Genomic DNA, 23,063 nt, shown 5'->3' on the forward strand with positions numbered 1-23,063 from the left:
GTTAATACAGTAGAATTGGATGTTCAGAGATCCTCAGTTCCAAAATGAGCATTACCATGAGTTTGAAAGGATCCACAAGATAGGGATTAAATCATGTGTCTACATAGGCACCTAACAGAAAATGGTAAATTCCCATGTTCCATTCTCAAAGTATTAACTGCATGATCAGTGTTTACCCCCATCAGGACAGGTCTGGTGACAAGTACACCAAAAGCCATCCTTTAAGACAGAAACAACACAAATCAAGGTAAGGGTTTGAAAGTAGTCACACTGGACGATTGCCATCTTCAGAGATGGTATGTAAACGTGTTATTGAGAGGAAACAGAAATAGTCAAGTTGAGACTTCCCCGGTGGTCCAGCGGCTAAGACTGTGCTCCCAATGCAGGAGGCTGGGGGTTTGATCTCTGGTCAGGGAACTACATTCCACATACTGCAGCTAAGAGCTTGCACGTGGCAACTGAAAGATCCTGCATGCTACAACTAAGACTCGACACAGCCAAATAAATAAATAAGAAAAAAAAAAGGTTGTCTAAGAGGTCAGGCATTATCTTTAAAAAGAATGTAAACAAAAGCTCTAACTGAATAAATTATATTCTAACTGATCTAAATAATCACGTGTTCATAAAAGCAGGGCCTCTATGAGGTTCAGAAGTGGGGGAGTGCAGAGAAATGTTAAGCAGAATGAGTCAGCTCTGTGTCTGGAAAAGACCCAGGTGGGCAGTTGAGACAGCAGAGTGTAGCGGAAAGAACATGGGCTTTACCAGGGCTATTTGTTATAATACACTTGAAGAGCTAGAATGGGTTGTCGTCAGGCAGTCCTAGAATTGAATCCCAGCAGTTATTTGGACAATCTTGAGCAAGGTTCAGTCTCCTTTCTTAAAAAGGATGTTATCCTGCCCACCAGTGGGTTGGAATCACCCCTGGGTGATCCCCAGGTTGGGAGCCCCTGGGTTCTGCAGCGGGCTGCCCTGAGACCCTGACCAGTCCACCAGTGGGTTGGCACTGGCTGACCTCCTTTGGCTGTGCAGTCAACTACACTGGGACCCAGTGGTGCCCACCAGTGGGCCTGAAGCCACTGCACTAGGCAGGGCCTGGCAGGAACAGGGCCAGGACTAGCCTTGCCCAACAATGTGCCCACTGTAGTCAGCCCTGCCATTAAAAAAAAAGGGCCCATGCAGCCAACATAAGGTGAATGCCTAGAGCATATAGCTCTGGTGACCAGAGGGAGTGAGTGAGTGCTGAGGCCCATCATGTGTCTCCTACATAAGGCACTTTTCTAAGATTGGGAAACATAACCTACCTACCTAATGCAAATGAGAGAATTAAGTCAATGAAAAGACAGAGGAATAAGATCCAAATGAGGAACAAGACCAAAATCTCAGAAAAACTAAGTGGAGATAAGCAATTTACCCAACAGAGTTTAAGGTAATGATCATAAAGATGCAAAACAAATTCAAGAGAAAAATGGATGGGGACTTCCCTGGTGGTCCAGCGGCTAAGATGCCATACTCTGTTCCCAATGCAGGGGGCCCGGGTTCAATCCCTGGTCAGAGAACTGGATCCCACATGCTGTCACTAAAGGTTTCACATGCCGCAATGAATATCAAAGACCCCACATACTGAGACTAAGACCCGGCACAGCCAAATAAATAAATATTAAAAAAAAAAAGAAAAATGGATGAACACGGTGAGAAGTTTAACAGAGAGCTAGAAAATATAAAGAACCAAACAGAGCTGAAGACTACAATAAAAGAAATAAACATATACACTAGAAGGAATCAACAGTAGATTAGGTGATATGGAGGAATGGATCAGTGAACTAGAAGACAGCAGAGGAATTCACTCAAGCTGAAATAAACAAAAATCAGTACATTCAGGTCCAGGAATCACAGAGTCCCAAACAAGATAAACCTACTAAAGAGAATCACATTAAGACACACTGTAATTAAAATGGCAAAAATTAAAAATAAAGTGAGAATTTAAAAGAAGCAAGGGAAAAGCAACTAGTTATGTACAAGGAAATTCCCATAAGATTATCAGCTGACTTTTTAGTCGGTTGCAGGCCAGACGGGAGTAGCATGATATATTCAAAGTGACGGAAAAAAATGTACACCAATACCCTACCCAACAAGGCTATCATTCGGGTTTGAAGGAGAGAGAGAATTTTACAGAGAAGCAAAAGCTAACAGAGTTCGGCACAACTAAATCAACTGTATAAGAAATGTTAAAGAGATGTCTCTGGAAAAGAAAAGGCCAACAGTAGAAGTATGAAAATTGTGAAAGAAGTCTCATTGGTAAAGGCAAATATACATAAAGGTAGTAGATCAAAGTTTAAGTTTGAAAAACTTAAAAAGATCAAGTTTAGTTATAAAGCTAGTAGGAAAGGTAAAAGACAGAAGTAGTAAAATCATCTATATCTAAAATAATTGGTTAAGGATAGACAAAACAAAAAGATGTAAAATATGTCAAACACATGAAATGTGGGGAGAGGGAACAAAAATGCAGGGTTGTTACAAATGCACTTGAACTTAAGAAATCAACTTAAATATACACACACAAAAGAGAAAGGAGTCCAAACATAACACTAAAGATAATCATCAAATCATAAGGGAGGAAAGCAAAAGATGAAGGAACAGGACTTCCCTGGTGGGAATACCTCAGTGCTTAAGACTCCACACTTTCATCGCAGGGGGACATGTTCAATGCCTGACTGGGGAACTAGGATTCCATATTTGCACAGTAAAAACACAGTAAAAAGCACAGTAAAAGCAAACAAACAAACAAACAAAAAAAACAAAATAGAGCTTCAAAACAACCAGGAAACAATGAACAAAATGCCAATAAATATATACCTATTACTAATTACCAAGAAGTGACTAAATGGATTAAAAAAAAAAAAAAGACACACATATATGCTACCTACAAGAAACTCACTTCAGATCTAAAGACATACACAGACTGAAAGTGAGGCGTGGAAAACAACAGAAAGCTGGGGCACCAGTACTTAAATCAAACAGGATAGACTTTAAAACAAAGATTGTAACAAGAGAAGGACATTACATAATGATTACAAGATAGCAATCCAACATAAAGATATAACAATTGTAAATATATATGCACCCAACATAGTGGCAGAAAGTGAAGAGGAATGAAGAGCCTCTTGAGTGAGGAGAGTGAAAAAGCTGGCTTAAAACTCAACATTCTAAAACTAAGATCATGGTATCCGGTCCCATCATTTCATGGCAAAGAGAAGGGGAAAAAATGGAAACAGTAACAGATCTTATTTTCTTGGGCTCCAAAATTACTGCAGACAGTGACTGCAGCCATAAAATTAAAAGACGCTTGCTCCTTGGAAGAAAAGCTATGACAAACCTAGACAGCATATTAAAAAGAAGAGACATTACTTTGCTGACAAAGGTCCGTCTAGTCAAAGCTATGGTTTTCCCAGTAGTCATGTACGGATGTGAGAGCTGGACCATAAAGAAGGGTGAGTGCCAGAGAACTGACGCTTTCAAATTGTGGTGCTGGAGAAGACTCTTCAGAGTCCCTTGGACTGCAAGGAAATCAAACCAGACATCCTAAAGTAGATCAACCCTGAATATTCACTGGAAGGACTGATGCTGAAGCCGAAGCTTCAATACTTTGGCCTCCTGATGTGAACAGCTGACTCTGGAAAAGACCCTGATGCTGGGGAAGACTGAAGGCAGGAGGAGAAAGGGAGGCAGAGGATAAGATGGTTAGATAGCATCACCAACTCAATGGACATGAACCTGAGCAAACTCCGGGAGATAGTGAAGGACAGGGAATCTGGATAGGCATGCTGCACTTCACGGGGTCACAAAGAGTCAGACACGACTTAGTGACTGAACAACAACAACAACAAATAAGACCTGAAATCATAAAGCTTCTAGAAGAAAACATAGGTGGTATGTTTTTTGACACTGGTCTTAGCAATAATGTTTTGGATATGTCTCCTCAGGAAAGGGAAACAAAACCAAAAATACACAAATGGGACTACATCTGACATCATCACACTGTAGAATCAATCCCGGCAACTGTCTACTTCTGAACTTGTTTCTTAAAGAAAAAAATCTCTAAATTGTGTAAGCCTGTTGATTTAGTTTTTGGTTTGTTGCAGTCAAGTGCAACTCCAAATTGATATATTAAAATTTAAATTGACTTTAAAATATTATGCAGGTCAATGCATAATTTGTTACATTTATCTCGACCATAACAAAGTACCTTGAATTATATAAAATGGGACTACATTCTTTCACTATCAAGATATCTGACTGAAGGGAAGCTTTTGTAAGTTGTTAATTTCTTGGATGTATTGCATTGCATTTAGATAACTAGATATTTTAAAACCAAGAGATCTAACAGGCAACCTGGAACCACAGATGTGAACACCTGTCCTTTTCTCAATAACCATTTCTCTCCTTTTTATCGTAATATAGAAATAGTTCTACTAATACATATAACAAACTTGGGGACAAAAATGATACATCCAATCTTATAGTGCTCAGGACCATACTAAGATATACTTTGTAGAATATGCAACTTTAGTTCAGTTTTATAGATTCCATCACTACTTGTGCTTCTCCTTTTGTGTAGTTGTCCTGTCACTGGGATCAGCTGCTCAGCCAACTCATTTCGCAGCTTCTTTGTGCTCAGGGATGCTGTTTGACCAGTTCTTGCTGATAGAATGAGTGGCAGAAATGTGCTTTGCTTCCAGGCTGCCCAGCTCAAAAGATCCCCCATAGGCGTCCCTCCATAGCCTTTCCCCCTTTTCTGGCTGGGGGTATGGAGATGATTCTCACGATGACCTTGGAAACTCTGTGTTGATTACAGAAACTCCATCAGCCTGGGCTCCTACCAACTGGAGGGAGGAAAGGTAGTCTGCCGAGCTCTTCGCCTACCCAGAACTCTTAGATAAACTTCGGTTGTGTCTGAGCCATTCTGTTTGGGTGTATGTGTTCTGGTACTTAGCTATCTAACGTGTGTTAGGAGCCGCGTTGTAGTTATTCATTCGTTTGCTGAGTGCTTCCACGTGCCGCCCTGGCTTTGTGGCCTCAGCATGCTTTCTAAAGTGAAACTCACATTTTCTTCCCCCAGTTTGCATTTCCTAGCTACGTTCTTTCCAGAAAAAGCATCCTTCTCCAGCTTTCCCCCGCCCATCTCTGTGGACTTCGGATGGGAGCTAATCACCTCCAGCTGTCCTGGCTCCCGGACCCCGCTGGCCTCCTTTCCTGTGCTTATTATGACCGGAAAACAAGGTCTCATGATTCCAGCCCACTCAGGAGTTTCCAAATAGCTTTTAAAGCAACAGAAACCCCCCCACCCCCCGACTCCAAATCTTTTACTACGACCCAGTCTGTAGAAACTGTTCTGATGGAAGTGGGAATGATGGTGATGAAGTATGCTTCTCTTGCTAGATTCAGAGCTACTTCCAAAAAGTGAAAGTGAGCTGAAAGTGTTCACTTTCAGGACTCTTCGTGACCCCATGGACTGCAGCCCACCAGGCTCCACTGTCCATGGGATTCTCCAGGGACGAATACTGGAACGGGTTGCATTCCCTTCTCCAGGGGATCTTCCTGACCCAGGGCTTGAACCTGGATCTCCTGCATTGCAGGCAGACTCTTTACCTTCTGAGTCACCAGGGTAGTCCTGCCACTTGTGAGGTAGGACTCAAACCTGCTGCCTGGTGAGGACTCAGCCATATCCCTGTGGACTTTCGTGCATTTCCTGATGTTGTCTTCTGCCTTTAAATAGCCTCAGCTCTTCAGGAGTAGTTCCCAGTAGATCTTGGGTAAGATCAGACATTCCAGTTAATTAGCTCAGAATCGGTCAATCCTATGAAGAGGAACCAAACAGTTTCCAGGGTCTTGGGATGCTGTCACTCATGGCAGAGTGGAGGAATGCTGTCAGAACTAGGAGTTAGTGGAACACGTTCGGTAGCGAGAATCGGAAGTGGGTCCTTCAAAGCCGATCTCTTCCCTTTGTGCAGCATGCTAAGTCGCTTCAGTCATGTTTGACTCTTTGCGACCCTATGGACTATAGCCTGCCAGGCTTCTCTGTCCACGGGATTCTTCAGGCAGGAATACTGGAGTGGGTTGCTATGCCGTCCCTCCGGGGGGATCTTCCCCACTCAGGGGTCAAACCCAAGTCTCTTACGTCTCCTGCAATGGCAGGCAGGTTCTTTTCCACTAGCGCCGCCTGGGAAGCTGCTTCCTTCAGGCAGAATCAATATCAACCTCCCAGGAAGCATGATACTGTTTTCTTTCATTACCCCTTGTCAGCAAAATATTCTGAGTTTTGCAACAACTAGGACTTGAAAATTCTGATTCAGGTATCAGTTAGGCTTATGGGGAGGAGGCAGGGAGACTGAATTTCTTAGCCACTTTTAGTCAGTACCTGACTCTCACATCAGAAGCCTGCAGAAGATCTCCAGGGGTTCCAACAATAATCCCAGTCTCTGTGGTTGGCATGACTGGGACCAAATGGGGAGATGGGAAGTTGGAGTCCAGAAGTTCCTGCCTTCACAGGGTCCTAGATGTTGTTAAAAAACAGCACACTGAAAATGTTAGACTTGTTTGCACACACTTTTGGCTTGTTCATGTTTTAAGGTGTATTTTTATTTACAAAGTGAGCTGATGTATAACATGATGCAGTTACAAACATATTTGGTATCTCTATATTCATGGAAAAGTATATAAATATATTACAGGAAGTTCTAGATAGTAAACATTAGAAATTGATACAGTAAACGTTTGCTACCTTTTTTTCTATGCCAATATTACTGTCATTTAAAGCTTAAATACTGGCTTCAAGTATCCCCTATAAAATAGCTCTAGTTTTTAAAAAAATACTGGAAAATAATTTTGCTATAAACAAGATTGGTGCATGAAAAATAGACTCGATATGTCTATAATCAAATGCTGCCTTAATCATCCCTAAGATCTGCATTATTTAGTTAGTGTTAAAAAAATCTCTGATACTTATCACAGGTTGAAGCAGCTGTAAAAATACAGCATGTCACCATTATTTACTGTTATTAAGAACACCCCTCTAAGGTAGAGGAGAATAAGCATAATGAGGTTTTATGGACTTGCTGTCCTGTGACCTTTAAGTAGAGAGCAAAGAAATGGACAGACATCTAGAAGGCTGTTCTTCTCATGTCATTTCAGAGGCTGGGGCTGCTCTTTTTGCTCTTCTTCAGCTTGAAGACGTGTCAGGACATAAAGGATGACTTGATAGCAGAAAATATATTGATCCTAGAGCCAAAAAAAAAAAAAAAGAGAAGGAGAGCAGACTTTAGCTAAATAGTCTGAATATATGATATATAGCTTCACCACTGTTGGAAGCGATGTTTGAGTAATTTTGAAAATATGGAAAAGCTGTGTTATAAGGTTGAAAGTAAAAGCAGGATACAGAATTGTGCAGTGTCATGAAAATGCCAAGGAACAGAAACCCGACTGACAAAATGTGGAAGGAAGAAGCCTGGGGGGCGGGTTGGGTGAGTGCTAACTGACGTTGTCTCTGATGGGTGGGCCACCTCTATTTTTTGTGCTTTGGTGATACTTGCGGTCCTCTGGTTTCTAACCCTGCACCCTCCTTCCCAGCAGCAGCCGGAGTGGTCCTTTAAGATGGGAGTTAGCTCACATCATTCCATACTGACAATCCGGTGATGCCTCCATCTCACTCAGACGGAAGCCCCAAGCTCTGGCCCCATCACCTCCTCTCACACCTCCCCCTCCTGCTCCCTCTGCCTCAGCCACACGGGTTGTGACTACTCTTGAACACAGAAGACACGCTCTGGAAGGTGATTCTGTCTGCCTGCAAGGTTTTTTCTCCCAGACATCCACATGACCGCCTGCTTCACGTCCTTCACATCTTTGCTCAAGGAGTTACATGCTCAGTGGTACCACTCGATGTAAAATATCACCCAGCCTGCCATGACTCATCCTCTACTCCACCCTTTTTCCTTCTAAAGCACTTATCACTTTCAAAGATCTTATATCATAACTTATATCTTAACTGAGTACAGTTAATGGATTTATTATCTGCCTTGTTCATCACCATCCACTAGAAGATCTTTTATTCTGGCAGAAGATCTTTGTTATTCATCTTATTCACTGACATGCTCCAAGCACTTAGAAGAGTGCCTGGCATATAGTAGGCACTTAATAAATATCTGCTGAACAATTGAAGTTCCTGTATCTAAAGATGAATTTTTTTAATATGTTTTCTTTACCTAAAAAAATTGGCTATGAATCAGCTTAATATTTAGAAGACCTAATTTGAATTTAAAAGGTATATGAAAGGAAAGGTGGCAAGTTTTAATTTTAAAAATAGCAAACTTTTGTATTCTTTGGGAGGTAGAGAAATATAAATTAATAGATATATGAACACAGCTTCCACACCAGACAAAAAAAAAAAGAGGAAAAAGAGAGAGAGGAAGAGAAGACCAGATGTATAGTGTGAATATATGCTGATATATATAGCTTCACCACTACTGGAAGTGATGTTTGAGCAATTTTGAAAATATGGAAAAATGGTTATAGGGTTGAATGTAAGACATGGGATACAGAATTGTGCAATGTATTCCCCTCCCAATATAAACAAAAAGGATAGTGGAACTACGCAGAGTGGACAGACACTCTACGTCATGTAGTCCCTGGGAAGGACCCATGTCTGCAGGTCAGTGGGTGATATAACCTATCTTTTGACTTTAGGTAAGAGAAATGAAAATGACCAAAGCAGAGGATAAATGAACTCTTTTCCAAGCTAAGAACTCCAGACCCCCTTTCTGCCTTCAAGTCAATGTTGCTGAATCTATTCCCTCAGGAAAATTCTGTAGCAAAAATATTACCTTCTCTCTCTTTTTTAGGTTGGAACTGGGGAGGAAATGCCACTAATTACATGCTATTTTGTCCCACCTCAAATTTTTGCCCCCAATGTGCCATCCTATCCTCTGTAATGTATTCATTGTTGGTATTGCATTTTCTTGTTTTTCAAACTAAAAGGCAACATTGAAAAAAGACAGCCCTAGAAATACTTTCACAAAAATCTTCATCAGAAGGTACGAGACGACACTCACCTCTGTCTGAACCATTCCGTGTCTCTGTAGTCGCATGCAGCGCACTAAGTCAGAGATGTCGAACTGCCGAAGGAAACAGTGTCTGTATGTTATATAAAAATGATAACTGACTTTGAACCCCGAAGATTCACCAAGGAGTGGCTTATATAGGTTTCTTCGCCCCAATCTCCTTTCCCTTCTATTAGTCTTGAGAAACTCTTCCAGACAAAATAAGTTGGTGAACTGACTTTGCCATCATTTGATAATTTTATTTATGATCTTTCTAAGAATCAGGAAGTTTATTCTATTAGAAAATCCCCAATAGGAATTCTCTTTCCTTTGGAACGTTACTTTCTAGTGTCTCCATTAACTATTTTTCCTATATTTTGCTGCTCAGAATAAAATACCTGATCTTTTTATATTCCCAAGGGAGAAACAGACTATTTTGCTTTGTCCTACTTAAATTATCATGAGAGTGTGAAGAGCAAGATAGTACGGTTCTTGGCAAATTCTTTAAGAGAGAATGATTAGTTACATTTTATGTATAGGAAGATATCATAACATTTTAAGCATGACTTATACTAATTTAGGTTTTAAGTAAGATTATACTTATTAACTTTGCTTATTTAGTAGTAATTTGAAAAATCAGGAGTAATTGCTTATAGATAGACAATTCAGTATCAATTTGTATAATAAAGTATGTGTTTCTCACCTATAGGTAACAATAACAACAACAAAATAAAACTTTTTCATTTCAAAGATACACTTTCTTTGGCGCTTCAGTATTTCTGTCTCTAAAAGTGTGATAACAGCAACGAATATCTTACACAAGTCTAAAGACTATACAGAGTAAAAATGCAATACCACATAAGGGGCTTTAAATACATGGTTAAAAAAATCCCAGTAAAACAAATGTAAGTTTGGAATATTATTTTCTTCTTGATTATGCCCTATGCAGTTTTGAAAGTTTACTAAAATACAATTCTATGTAGTAAGAAAACTGTCATTCATACAAACTAATGAATAAAAAATTCTGAGATCACAACACATCCTGTACTCACTTCAAGATCTTGACTGATTAATCCTAGAACCACATCTATGCATATCAGGGTCCCTGAACGTCCAATGCCCGCGCTGCAGTGTGTGATAATTGGGCCGGATCTGTGAACGTGTCTCATGTAGGAGATAAACGTCAACAAGTCGTCTGGCTGGGAAGGTGTATCGTGGTCTGGCCAGGCAGTAAAATTCAGATGAGAAATATGTCGTACTTCTCCTGTCTGAAATTGTACAACAGAATAAGTAGATAAAGGTGTACTACGTCATTCACATATAATTAATTCTTATTATTTTGTCCTTTTAAATTTTGCCTGGTCTGTTGGATTAGATCCAGATAAAAATGGAAGAGACAAAGAGACTCCATCAGACAACACAGGGAGGACCTTTATAAAGGAGGTTACTAGATTGTGGTATGGCAGAAACCCACACAACATTGTAAAGCAATTATCCTCCAATGAAAAATAAAAAAGGTTACTAGATCCATGCTTTAAATATTGGTAAAAACTACTTTTTGGAAACCCTAAAAGCAAATTATGTTTTGTTATGAATAACAACCTTTTTTTAAAAAAAAATGACCCCTTTTCAAATTCACTCAGGTAAAAGCCACAGTCACTGCAGGGGCCTAAAAGCCCTACAGATGTGGTCCGGCTTCCTCTCACACCTAACCTCTTTCTCCTGGCCACTTTGCTCCAGCATAGGGCCCTCTTGGTTCTTTAAAAACACTAGGCACAGTCTTGTCTCAGGGCCTTTGCACTTGCTCTTTCTGACTGAAACGGTTCATTCCCCACAATGTCCCCGTGATGGTGTTTTTCTCATAGCATCAGTATCAGTATCATAACATCAGTATCTTATTAGAAATTACTTTCCATGAGGTCAGCAATTTCCTTTGGTTGTATGATTAACTTCTGAATCCCCAGATTCTATAAAAAAGTCTAAGCTCTATAAACGTGTTGATTAAATAAGTCGTTTAAGAAATATCAAACAATTGTGCTAGCATACTGGAGTGGAAGCCTGGAGTGCTGCAGTCCATGGAGCTGCAAAGTCAGACATGACTGAGAGACTGAACTGAATTGGAGTCGATAGTGAGTGATTCCCTTCTCCACGGGATCTTCCTGACCCAGGGATCAAACCTGGGTCTCCCACACGGCAGGCAGGTTCTTTACCATCTCAGGCACCAGGCATTACCCCAAGTAATGCATTCAGTTCAGCTCAGTTCAGTTGCTCAGTCATGTCCAACTCTTTGTGACCCCATGAACCAGAGCACGCCAGGCCTCCCTGTCCATCACAAACTCCCGGAGTTTACTCAAACTCATGCCCATCGAGTCGGTGATGCCATCCAGCCATCTCATCCTCTGTCGTCCCCTTCTCCTCCTGCCCCCAATCCCTCCCAGCATCAGGGTCTTTTCCAATGAGTCAACTCTTCGCATGAGGTGGCCAAAGTATTGGAGTTTCAGCTTCAACATCAGTCCTTCTAATGAAATAGGCTGGTGTAAATGAATACAGAGGTATAATCTTTGTAAAATCATGAATTAGAAATCATGAAGGAAATTCTCAGGCTCTGTTTACATGCCACCAACATGAGTCAATAAACTTTGTTTCTATGAAAATAAAATTATTCTTTAACAAAGTTAAAACTCCAATAGGAAACAAATTACTCAAACCAAGTTAGCATTACTGGGTGGAGGAAGGAAAAAATGTGAGGGTATGTGGAGGTGAAGAAGCAGTAGAAGCTTAACTTCAGGTATAACCACTTATCTAACTCAAGATAATTTGTTCAGTGCTTAGGTGGAGCAATCGGAATTACCTGATTAACAAACACGTATGCTACAATTGTCCCTATATTAAAAGATGTTGTCTTTGTAGGGGATTATTTTCCATGTGGAGATTTTTTTTAAAAAAGTTTTCTTGAGCATACTTAGAGGTTTGACCTTTAAAAAAAAAAGAGTTTCTAGCACATAGTTTCTGAGCTGTTCTGTGCTATCACACCAAGCAAAGGATGGTGGTTGATTCTGTAAAAGTCCTGCATTTCCATTTTCATTTTAATACAGTATATACTGGAGGAAGGGCTTTCCTGGTTGTTCAGTGGTAAAGAATCCACCTGCCAATGCAGAACATGCGAATTTGATCCCTGGGCTAGGAAGATCCCCTGGTGAAGGAAATGGCAACCCTCTGCAGTATTCCTGCCTGGGAGATCCCATGGACAGAGGAGTCTGGCGGGCTACAGTCCAGGGGGTTGCAAAAGAGTTGGACATGACTTAGTCACTAAACAACATACTGGAGGAAACTTGCAGAATTCATGATGAGGGTCACAGTAAAGTTTCTATTAGATTAAAAATAATAGGTGGAATAGTTCCACTGAAATGGGACTCAAATCATTAGCTTTTATTCAGAGAAAGACACTGATGTAATCATGGAAAGACTGAACCCACGCACCTGAATGTCTTCCAGGGTCATTGCCCTCACTACGAAGCCCTTCAGCTGCTGTACTCTCACGAGAGCCAGTCGAAGTCTGTCGCTGACCATGGTCGATTTGCCTAGGACGTTAGGCCAATAGCGCTGGCATTTGACTTTTTCCCCTTCTACTTCTTGGGTCATCATGGCTATCACTGTGGAGTTCTGTTCCCAAATCATCTGCCAGAAATCTCCAACGGTTGTGGGGAGAGGTCCTTGGCAGGCGATGTAGACAAACTCTTCTCTCCCCACTGGTATCTTGATGAAGCTGGCGTTGATATATCCACCTTCATCTCCCAGAGGCACTCTGGTAGCGTCATCTGTGAATTTCCCATCACAATACACAGTCATCTGTATCATGCATTTTTAAACAAGAGCCTCACAGACTAGGTGAGTCAAAGATTGAGACTTTCCTCATAACCACAGATGAAATCACAAACATATTTTACTAAAGGCATGTTTTCAACGTGTAGTACAATGAAATAATGTTGTACATTTCCCTCATGTTGCAAGTATATTTAAGATGTTACTCAGTGAGTTTCCCCCCAAGTTGGGAAATTTACTAAAGTACTTATTACAAATATGATTGGCACAATTAATGCTTGCTTATCTAATTTTATTCCTTTAAATAAGCAGCCAAAATAATAAACTAATGCAATAAATAAAAAGGTAGGTTGCTTCATTCTCCAGGCATTGTAATTTCATATAGTCAAAACATAAATTTTCAAAGCAGGTTCCCCAGTGAAAAGTTTATATAAGCCATGTTTTTTTTTTTAATTTATTTTTTATTGAAGGATAATTGCTTTGCAGAATTTTGCTGTTTTCTGTCAAACATCATCATGAAGCAGCCACAGGTATACACATATCCCCTCCATTTTGAACTCCCTCCCATCTCCCTCCCCATCCCACCCTAGAGGTTGATACAGAGCCCCTGTTTGAGTCTCCTGAGCCATACAGCAAATTCCTGTTGGCTGTCTATTTTACATATGGTAATGTAAGTTTCCATGTTACTTTTTCCATACATCTCACCCTCTCCTGCCCTCTCCCCATGTCCATAAGTCTATTCTCTATGTCTGTTTCTCTATTGTTGCCCTGTAAATAACTTCTTCAGTACCATTTTTCTAGATTCCGTTTGTATGTGTTAGAATACAGTATTTATCTTTCTCTTTCTGACTCACTTCACTCTGTATAATAGGTTCTAGGTTCATCCACCTCATTAGAACAGACTCAAATGTGTTCCTTTTTATGGCTGAGTAATAGTCCATTAAAAACATGGAATGCTTCACGAATTTGCATGTCATCCTTGCGCAGGGGCCATGCTAATCTTCTCTGTATCACTCCAGTTTTAGTATATGTGCTGCCGAAGTGAGCACTATATAAGCCATCTTATCCAAGAGAATTAATTTGTATGGACTTATACATTGGAAGTAATTTCTAGTTTAAATATTCACAAATTTAACTGGTTATTTCTGTGATTGCCAAATTATGACATTTAGTAATAGATTTCAAAATCCTCTATCAATTGCCCTTCTATTACTTGACTTCTGTTTCTTGTTCCACAGAAGCAAATCCACTCAGTAATTCTTGATTTATCCCATTATGCTTTGAGATACTAGTCTGGCCATTTTTTTATATTCCTAAAATAATCATCATGTACTTTATGTCAAACCATGCTCTATTCCATTTTTATTTATTCCATTTAAAAATTTTGTCTAAGATTCAATTCTTTTTAAAAAAATTTTCTTGAAATGCATTTGATTTATAAGAAATTAAACTCTTAAAGGAGGTTTTTCTAAATGAATTTTGTATCTTCTACCCTGACTGAAAAAACTCAATTGTGTTATCTTTATTGCATGTTTGTCATGATTGGTTCTGTTATTTATCTTTGAAGTTATAACTTCCTGGCAAAGATAAGGTCAATGTGTCATGTGATATAATTCAATATGCCAATATATGTAAATATGACTCATGATTATTATAAGAAGTTGCTAGATGTTAGTATTTTAGTTATATACACATATTCATATATATTTTTAAAAAGTCACATGTTGATTGGTGAAATGGGATGGGTAAAAAGGAACACTAGTTTTTCCATGTGGTATCTGAAACAATTCAAAGGACAATGCAATGTGGTAGTCCCACACTGGCCACATGCACATACACAACTGTTATGGACCACAGACATTTCTCTGTGCTTAAAATGTGGAATATATAGATCTGACTATGACACATGAACTAAGAAATTGCTTATCCAGAAGCCATTTAATATTTTTAGAAAGACCTTAAAAATTCATGAATGTCTGAAGATACATTTAAGATTCCCCTAATCAATTTTCAGAATACATAGAAACTTTGAAAAGAGTTCACACACTATATATAAATTTATTTGTTACTGATGTAAATCTCTGGATATATGTCTCTGTGTGTGTGCACACTTATGTGAGTGATAAACTAGCACGTTAAGTTTTAAACTGGTTAAAATTATATTACACATACATTTTATTTGAAACCAAATTGGAACTTACAGGGCAGTATATTTTTATATCGGTTCTTCCTTCTGTTTTCCTTCGTCTGTCCAATTAGACATTGATCCAAAGGTTTTAATTCTTGAAGATTCTGTTAAAAATAGAAATAAAATTAAATTTGAGATAAACAGTAATTCATTGTAATGATTACAAATGCTTTAAATGTACAGGCAGCAAAACTGACTATTGATTAGGGCAAACTTTGTTTAGAAATAGTTATGTCCTGTTAATACAAATCAGCCTAAAATCCCAGTACTAAATCAATAAACTGTTGCAAATGATGCATCACATCTATAGTGTATTAACTATGAAGTTTAGTGGATGGTTAGAATTGATACTTGGCTTTTTAAAAAAACTCTCCTTCTTAATATAAGGATATTCTTCAAGGAGATTTATCAAGCTCCAAAATGTCTAAAGAGATTCCTTTAAATTATTCTATTAGGATTCTAATCAGAAAAATTAATTTACGGCTAGAAATGAATGGCAACCCACTCCAGTATTCTTGCCTGGAAAATCCCATGGACAAAGGAGCTTGGCAGGGTTACAGTTCATGTGGTCGCAAAGACTCAGACACGACTGAGTGACTGAGGATGCTAGAAATGACTAGATGGTGTTTTATAGTTGGAGGTTGTAAAGAAGCAGACATTTTCAAATTTTTCAAAATTTCTCTTAACCTTGCATAAAACTTCGTCTGAGAAAGAACCATTGTCAGAAGCTTGTTACCTCCAGCTCCTTAGATGGGATTCCTTGGTCGAGTAAACCCCGCAACATTCGAATGACTGACTTCAGCTTGGCACCAGTGTATTTCCCGGAGGGAAGAACTTTGACGATGGGGAGTGTGGTGAGTTCCTCATTTGTCAGAAAGGGATGCTCTAAAAAGAAGACACCAGTTAATTAAAAAAAATTCCCCCAGAACTAATTTAGCCAATAAGAGAACTAATTTGAGCTTATCCTCACCTCATCTGGTTTTTACAAAAGTTGAGAGTATTGGAATTAATAAGGCAATAGCATTAGCAGGTAGGCAGATATCTACAATCAACAAAGGGAAATCCTGGCCATAGCAAGATCCTTGTACCCAACTTTCAAGGGAACTCCTTGCTGAATGTTCGGAGTTCTTCAGGGCTCTTGACTCTCAATTACTTAAACATTTCTAAAGGAGTTTAAACTGTTTCTGTTTCTCTGGATTCAAATGGCACTGTTTACTTGATAAACATGTATTTAGTCCTGTTTTTACTTTGCATTTAAATCGGCTTCCAAGCACATGGAAGAAAAATGAAGACGGGATGCTCCAGAAATTCCTTACAAGGGAACACTGCCCTGGAAACACTGATTTTTCCTTTCTCTACCCATCCGTGGTACTCGGTGCCACTATCTCTGGCATTTAATAGTGTTCTCCACGCAAATGAAATCCTTAGGGTCTTTAGAAGTTTATCAAACAAGTGATATCAGTGTCTAAGGAAGTGGTGTGTGTCTAATTTAGTATCTGCACTGTCTATGGAAACTGCTGATAACAGAAGACAACTGTTATCTGGGAAAAAATGTAGGAGAGACTTCTTGCTATAGTCGGCACAAGTGTAGCTTTAATTACATCAATCAGTTGATAGGAGGATTTTGATGATGCAGCTACTGTGCAAGCAACAGCAATTCCAGGCACTGCCGGGGGATACTCAAGAAGCTTAACGTCTGTCTAGGGTGAAGGCTAGTTGTGAATACAAAATTCAATCATATGAAATAACTGCGAACTTTTACAAGACTGAGTGTGAATGCAACAGGAGCTCAGAGGCTGGAGGGATGAATCTGTGCTACAGGATTTTAGCATTTCCTTTGATACCAACAATCTACCTAAATCAAAAAAGTATTAATTCAACTTCTTTAGTTTTTTTCAACAATGACTTCAAATTACAAAACCATGATGTTATAACATTTCCTTACATGATAAAAGAGAAGTTTAACACTAGATGAAACTTTATTGCTCTGTTAGCTCAGATTAAAAGAAAGAGGCAGTAAGAGTGAGGACAGACCAATTGATTTTTGCTCTTAAACATTTTCCTGTCTTTCAGCTGTTCTTCCTACTTTGCTATAAATAAAAGGTGGTCCTTGACTTCTTATTCCAAGATGGCAAAATTTTGACTTTGTATTTCTATGTGTCTATACAAAAGGTCAGTTTTCATTCCAATCCCAAAGAAAGGCAATCCCAAAGAATGTTCAAACTACCGCACAATTGCACTCATCTCACACGCTAGTAAAGTAATGCTCAAAATTCTCCAAGTCAGGCTTCAGCAATACGTGAACCGTGAACTTCCAGATGTTCAAGCTGCTTTTAGAAAAGGCAAAGGAACCAGAGATCAAATTGCCAACATCCGCTGGATCATCGAAAAAGCAAGAGAGTTCCAGAAAAACATCTATTTCTGCTTTATTGACTATGCCAAAGCCTTTGACTGTGTGGATCACAATAAACTGTGGAAAATTCTGAAAGATATGGGAATACCAGACCATCTGACCCACCTCTTGAGAAACCTATATGCAGGTCAGGAAGCAACAGTTTGAACTGGAGATGGAACAACAGACTGGTTCCAAATAGGAAAAGGAGTACATCAAGGCTGTATATTGTCACCCTGCTTATTTAACTTATATGCAGAGTACATCATGAGAAATGCTGGGCTGGAAGAAGCACAAGCTGGAATCAAGATTGCCGGGAGAAATATCAATAACCTCAGATATGCAGATGACACCATCCTTATGGCATAAAGTGAAGAGGAACTAAAGAGCCTCTTGATGAAAGTAAAAGAGGAGAGTGAAAAAGTTGGCTTAAAACTCAACTTTCAGAAAATGAAGATCATGGCATCTGGTCCCATCACTTCATGGCAAATAGATGGGGAAACAGTGTCAGACTTTATTTTTTTGTGCTCCAAAATCACTGCAGATGGTGAATGCAGCCATGAAATTAAAAGATGCTTACTCCTTGAAAGGAAAGTTATGACCAACCTAGACAGCATGTTAGAAAGCAGAGACGTTACTTTGCCAACAAAGATCCGTCTGGTCAAGGCTGTGGTTTTTCCAGTGGTCATGTATGGATGTGAGAGTTGGACTGTGAAGAAAGCTGAGAGCCGAAAAATTGATGCTTTTGAACTGTGGTGCTGGAGAAGACTTTTTTTTTTTCCATTTACTTTTTATTAGTTGGAGGCTAATTACTTTACAATATTGTAGTGGTTTTTGCCATACATTGACATGAATCAGCCATGGATTTACATGTATTCCCCATCCCGATCCCCCCTCCCATTTCTCTCCCCACCCCATCCCTCTGGGTCTTCCCAGTGCACCAGCCCCGAGCACTTGTCTCATGCATCCAACCTGGGCTGGTGATCCCTTGGACTGCAAGGAGATCCAACCAGTCCATCCTAAAGGAGATCAGTCCTGGGTGTTCACTGGAAGGACTGATGCTGAAGCTGAAACTCCAATACTTTGGCCACCTCATGCAAAGAATTGACTCATTGGAAAAGACCCTGATGCTGGGAGGGACTGGGGGCAGGAGGAGAAGGGGACAACCGAGGATGAGATGGCTGGATGGTGTCACTGACTCGATGGACATGAGTTTGAGTAAACTCCGGGAGTGGACAGGGAGGCCTGGCATGCTGCGATTCATGGGGTTGCAAAGAGTCGGACACGACTGAGTGACTGAACTGAACTGATACATCTATTTACGTGTATTATTCCAAGCCACTGATAATTTTATTCTAATAACTGTGCAAAAAATCTGGTCATATAAATGAACATTGATGTTTGTGTATGTGATTTAACTTTATGTATAGAATCTAATAACGTAGACCTATGGTGAAATAACATATCTATATATTCTGAAAACTGTAATTCTCAAACACTTATATTTTCTATCTATTATCTTTGATTAAAAGTTGCTAATAAATTTCTTGCCTTTATTGGAATCTTCATGTTCTGTTGTTTCTATTGGCAATTCATCACTTCCCCATGTTATTTCATCATCCTCAGTCTTCTTTTCTTCTGACTTTTGAATTAAGCTATGACAACAAAACAAATTTATAATATAGTCTTCAGTTCTCGCACCAAAATAAATTTAAATACTATGTCCTTGAACCACACATTTCCACCACAATTATTTCTGTATTTAATAATTTTAATAATTAAAAATAATCCCTGGGTTGGAAAGATCCCCTGGAGAAGGAAATGGCAACCCACTCCAGTAGTCTTGCCTAGAAAATCCCATGGATGGAGGAGCCTGGTGGGCTACAGTCCATGGAGTTGCAAAGAGTTGGACACAACTGAGAGACTTTACTTTTCACTATTACTTAGCTTACATTAAGAAAGCAATAATATCAGTGACTACGATTTTGTAACCCTTCATGATTTCAGAGATTTTAAAATTTCAAAAGTGTTTCCAAGAATTGGGACCATGTTAAAAAAATCTATATGTTAATAATGTTTTCAGTTGCCACTTGAAGAAATTATATACTAATTTACTGTTCTTTCCCCTTCCCTGCCAAGCAGGGAAAAGCCTGTGTCTTCTAAATACTGGTAGTTGGCCCAGATATTTGCTAATCTTTTAAGTATAAAACCATGCACTTCTACATTAATAGGGTCAAGAGTCAGATACCACTAAGTGACTTAGCATGCACTAACTTTACTTAGTGAAAAATTCACTGTCAATTTACAAATAACTCCCTTCAACTGCTTGGTTATCATTTAGCCAACAATATATATAACTTTTCCTGATACATCATTTAGTGTTACAAAAAAAAAAAAAATCTTACATTAGAAACTGTTTTCAATAGGAAAAACATTTGCGGGGGTTACTTATTTTATTTTCTTACCTGCTATGGTTTTATTAAGAAATGAAATTTGTGAGGTATAGAAAAATAGAGAAGTAGAAAAATAAGCTGCCTATAAATATACCAGGAGAAGATACTATTATCACTGTATCTTCTTGTAGACCCTTCTTGAATTCTTTCTGATGATGAAGAGAATATATCGCTTTTTTTTGGAGCAATGTTATAATAGACACATTGTCACATGTCACTAGAACCACCTTGTAACAACATTTTTAAAACATTAAAAAGTTTCAACTGTAGTTTCATAATTTACTCAACAAGTCTCATTTTATAGGAGAAGATAAATTGACTTAAAAATCAACATCTAAATGGAAATCTTCAGAGTGCTTCTAAAAAAAGAATGAAATTGTTACAGATACTTGAAAATTATTTTCTTACCTTTCACTTTTACCTTTTTCTTCACAGTGCTCTTCACAGCCATTCATTTTGGTAGACTACGATAAAGAGAAATCAATATCAAAATAGCCTACTATAAAAAAGACTATCTTATATAATGTTCAATTTTTTCCTATTAATTATTTCCAATGTTTCCTGTTATTGTTCATCCTCATGTTACAAAGACAACATGATATTCAGTTAATACATGCCAAACTGTGGCTGAGGCATCCACAGTGGCTCAAGAATTATTGCTGGTTCCATTTACCCATGTTCACATTCATTTTGGTTTTTCATTTCTTACTTGGGCGCTATGAATGTACAGAGGTAAGGAAAAAGAAAAAGGAAAACCTAAGGTAATGATTGTTTACATGTGCACTTGTGACATGTTTTTAAACAGTGACCAAAACTATCCTAAAGAAAGAGAAATGCAAGAAGGCAAAGTGGTTGTCTAAGGAGGCTTTACAAACAGCTTAGGAAAGAAGAAAAGTGAAAGGCAAGGGAGAAAAGGAAAGATAGAACCACCTGAATGTAGAGTTCTAGAGGACAGCAAGGAGAGATAAGAAGGTGTTCTTAAATGAACAATACAAAGAAACAGAGGAAAGAAAACAATCAAATGGGAAAGATTAGAGATCTCTCAAGAAAGCTGGAGACATCAAGGGAACATTTCATGCAAGGATGGGCATGATAAAGAACAGAAACAGTAAGGACCTAACAGAAGCAGAAGAGATTAAGAAGAGATGATAAGAATACACAGAAGAACTATACAAAAAAGATCTTAATGACCCAAATAACCACCATGGTGTGGTCACTCACCCACAGCCAGACATCCTGGAGTGTGACGTCTCAAGTGGGCCTTAGGAAGCTTTACTATGAATAAAGCTAGTGGAGGTGATGGGATTTCAGCTGAGCTATTTAAAATTCTAAAAGATGATGCTGTTTATGTGCTGTACTCAATACTCAGCAAATATGGAAAACTCAGCAGTGGCCACAGGACTAGAAAAGGTCAATTTTCATTCTAATCCCAAAGAAGGGCAATGCCAAAGAATGTTCGAACTACTGTACTATTATTGTGCTCATTTCACATGCTAGTAAGGTTATGCTTAAAATCCTTCAAACTAGGCTTCAGCAGTATGTGAACTGAGCTCTTCCAGATGTACAGGTTGGATTTAGAAAAGGCAGAGAGCCAGAGATCAAACTACCGACATTTTGGATCACGGGGAAAGCAAGAGAATTCCAGAAAAACACCTACTTCTGCTTCATTGACTACGTGAAAGCCTTTAACTGTGTGGATCAAAACAAACTGTGGAATATTCTTGAAGAGATGGGAATACCAGATCACTTTATCTGTCTCCTGAGAAACCTGTATGTGGGTCAAGAAGCAACAGTAAGAACCGGACGTGGAACAACAGACTGGTTCCAAATTGGGAAAGCAGTATGTCAAGGCTGTATGCTGTCACCCTGCTTATTTAACTTATACGCAGAGCATATTATGAGAAATGCCAGGATGGATGGATTACAATTAGAATCAAGACTGCCTGGAGAAATATCAACAACATATGCAGATGATACCACTCCAATGGCAGAAAGTAAAGAGGAACCAGAGAGCCTCTTGATGAGGGTGAAAGAGGAGTGAAAACTGACTTGAAACTCAACATTCAAAACTTTTAAGAGTTCACTTCATGGCAAATAGAATGGGAAAGAGTGGAAACAGTGACAGACTTTATTTTCTTGGGCTCCAAAATCACTGTAGATGGTGACTGCAGCCATGAAATTAAAAGATGCTTGCTCCATGGGAGGAAAGCTATGACAAACCTAGGCAGTGTATTAAAAAGCAGGGACATCACTTTGACAACAAAGGTCTATATAGTCAAAGCTATGTTTTTTCCAGCAGTCATGTACGGATGTAAGAGTTGGACCATAAAGAAAGCAAAGTGCCGAAGACCTGATGCTTTCAAATTGCGGTGCTGGAGAAGATTCTTGAGAGTCCTTTGGACTGCAAGGAGATCAAACTAGTCAATCTTAAAGGAAATCAACCCTGAATATACATTAGAAGGATTGATGCTGAAGTTGAAGCTCCAATACTTTGGCCACTTGACGTGAAGAGCCGACTCACTGGAAAACACCCTGATGCCGGCAAAGATTGAAGGCAGGAGGAGAAGGGGATGACAGAGGATGAGATCGTTGGATAGCTTCACTAACTAAGTGGACATGAGTTTGAGCAAACTCTGGGAGACAGTGGAGGACAGAGGAGCCTGGCATGCTGCAGTCTATGCAGTTGCAGAGTCAGACATGACTTAGCAACTGAACAACAGTTTAAAATCTAAAATTTCCAATGTGTTAAATTACCTTGCCCATTTATTTATTAAAAAGTATTTTTTAAATTGAAGTTCAGTTGATTTGCAATGTTGTGTTAGTTTTTGATGTGCAACAAAGTGATTCAGTTATATACATATAAAATATATATATATCTATAAAACACATACAAAACTACACTTTTACATATTATTTTCCATTATAGTTTATTACATGATACTGAATACAGTTCCTTGTGTTATATAATGGGTCTTTGTTGTTATGTATTCTATATATAAAAGTCAGTATCTGTCCATCTCAAACTAAGTAATCCCAACTCCCAAACCCTTTCTCCTTTGGTAACCATAAGTTTATTTTCTTTATCTGTGAGTTTGTTTCTACCTTGTAAGTAAGTTCAC

At 38.9% G+C, this 23,063-nt stretch overlaps 1 protein-coding gene and 1 non-coding gene across 11 annotated transcripts in view; both read right to left on the reverse strand.

Annotated features, from left to right (window-relative positions):
• Positions 1-6,604: 6,604 nt before the first annotated feature.
• Positions 6,605-23,063, reverse strand: part of PTPN13 (protein tyrosine phosphatase non-receptor type 13) — a 210,786-nt gene continuing 194,327 nt past the window's right edge. For all 10 annotated transcript variants that reach the window (XM_043906258.1, XM_043906251.1, XM_043906249.1 and 7 more), the window contains 8 exons: positions 20,353-20,408; positions 19,043-19,146; positions 15,836-15,984; positions 15,113-15,203; positions 12,570-12,907; positions 10,142-10,357; positions 9,102-9,164; positions 6,605-7,275 (listed from right to left, as the gene is read on the reverse strand). In XM_043906258.1, coding sequence (XP_043762193.1) covers positions 7,180-7,275; positions 9,102-9,164; positions 10,142-10,357; positions 12,570-12,907; positions 15,113-15,203; positions 15,836-15,984; positions 19,043-19,146; positions 20,353-20,408 — 1,113 coding nt within the window. In that variant the 3' untranslated portion in view covers positions 6,605-7,179. The remainder of the gene's footprint in view (positions 7,276-9,101; positions 9,165-10,141; positions 10,358-12,569; positions 12,908-15,112; positions 15,204-15,835; positions 15,985-19,042; positions 19,147-20,352; positions 20,409-23,063) is intronic.
• LOC122696705 lies at positions 13,854-13,960 on the reverse strand. Its single transcript, XR_006341834.1, has one exon. It is a non-coding gene; the product is annotated as a U6 spliceosomal RNA (small nuclear RNA).

The sequence above is a fragment of the Cervus elaphus genome, chromosome 6 (assembly GCF_910594005.1).
Source record: "Cervus elaphus chromosome 6, mCerEla1.1, whole genome shotgun sequence".
Lineage (NCBI taxonomy): Eukaryota > Metazoa > Chordata > Mammalia > Artiodactyla > Cervidae > Cervus > Cervus elaphus.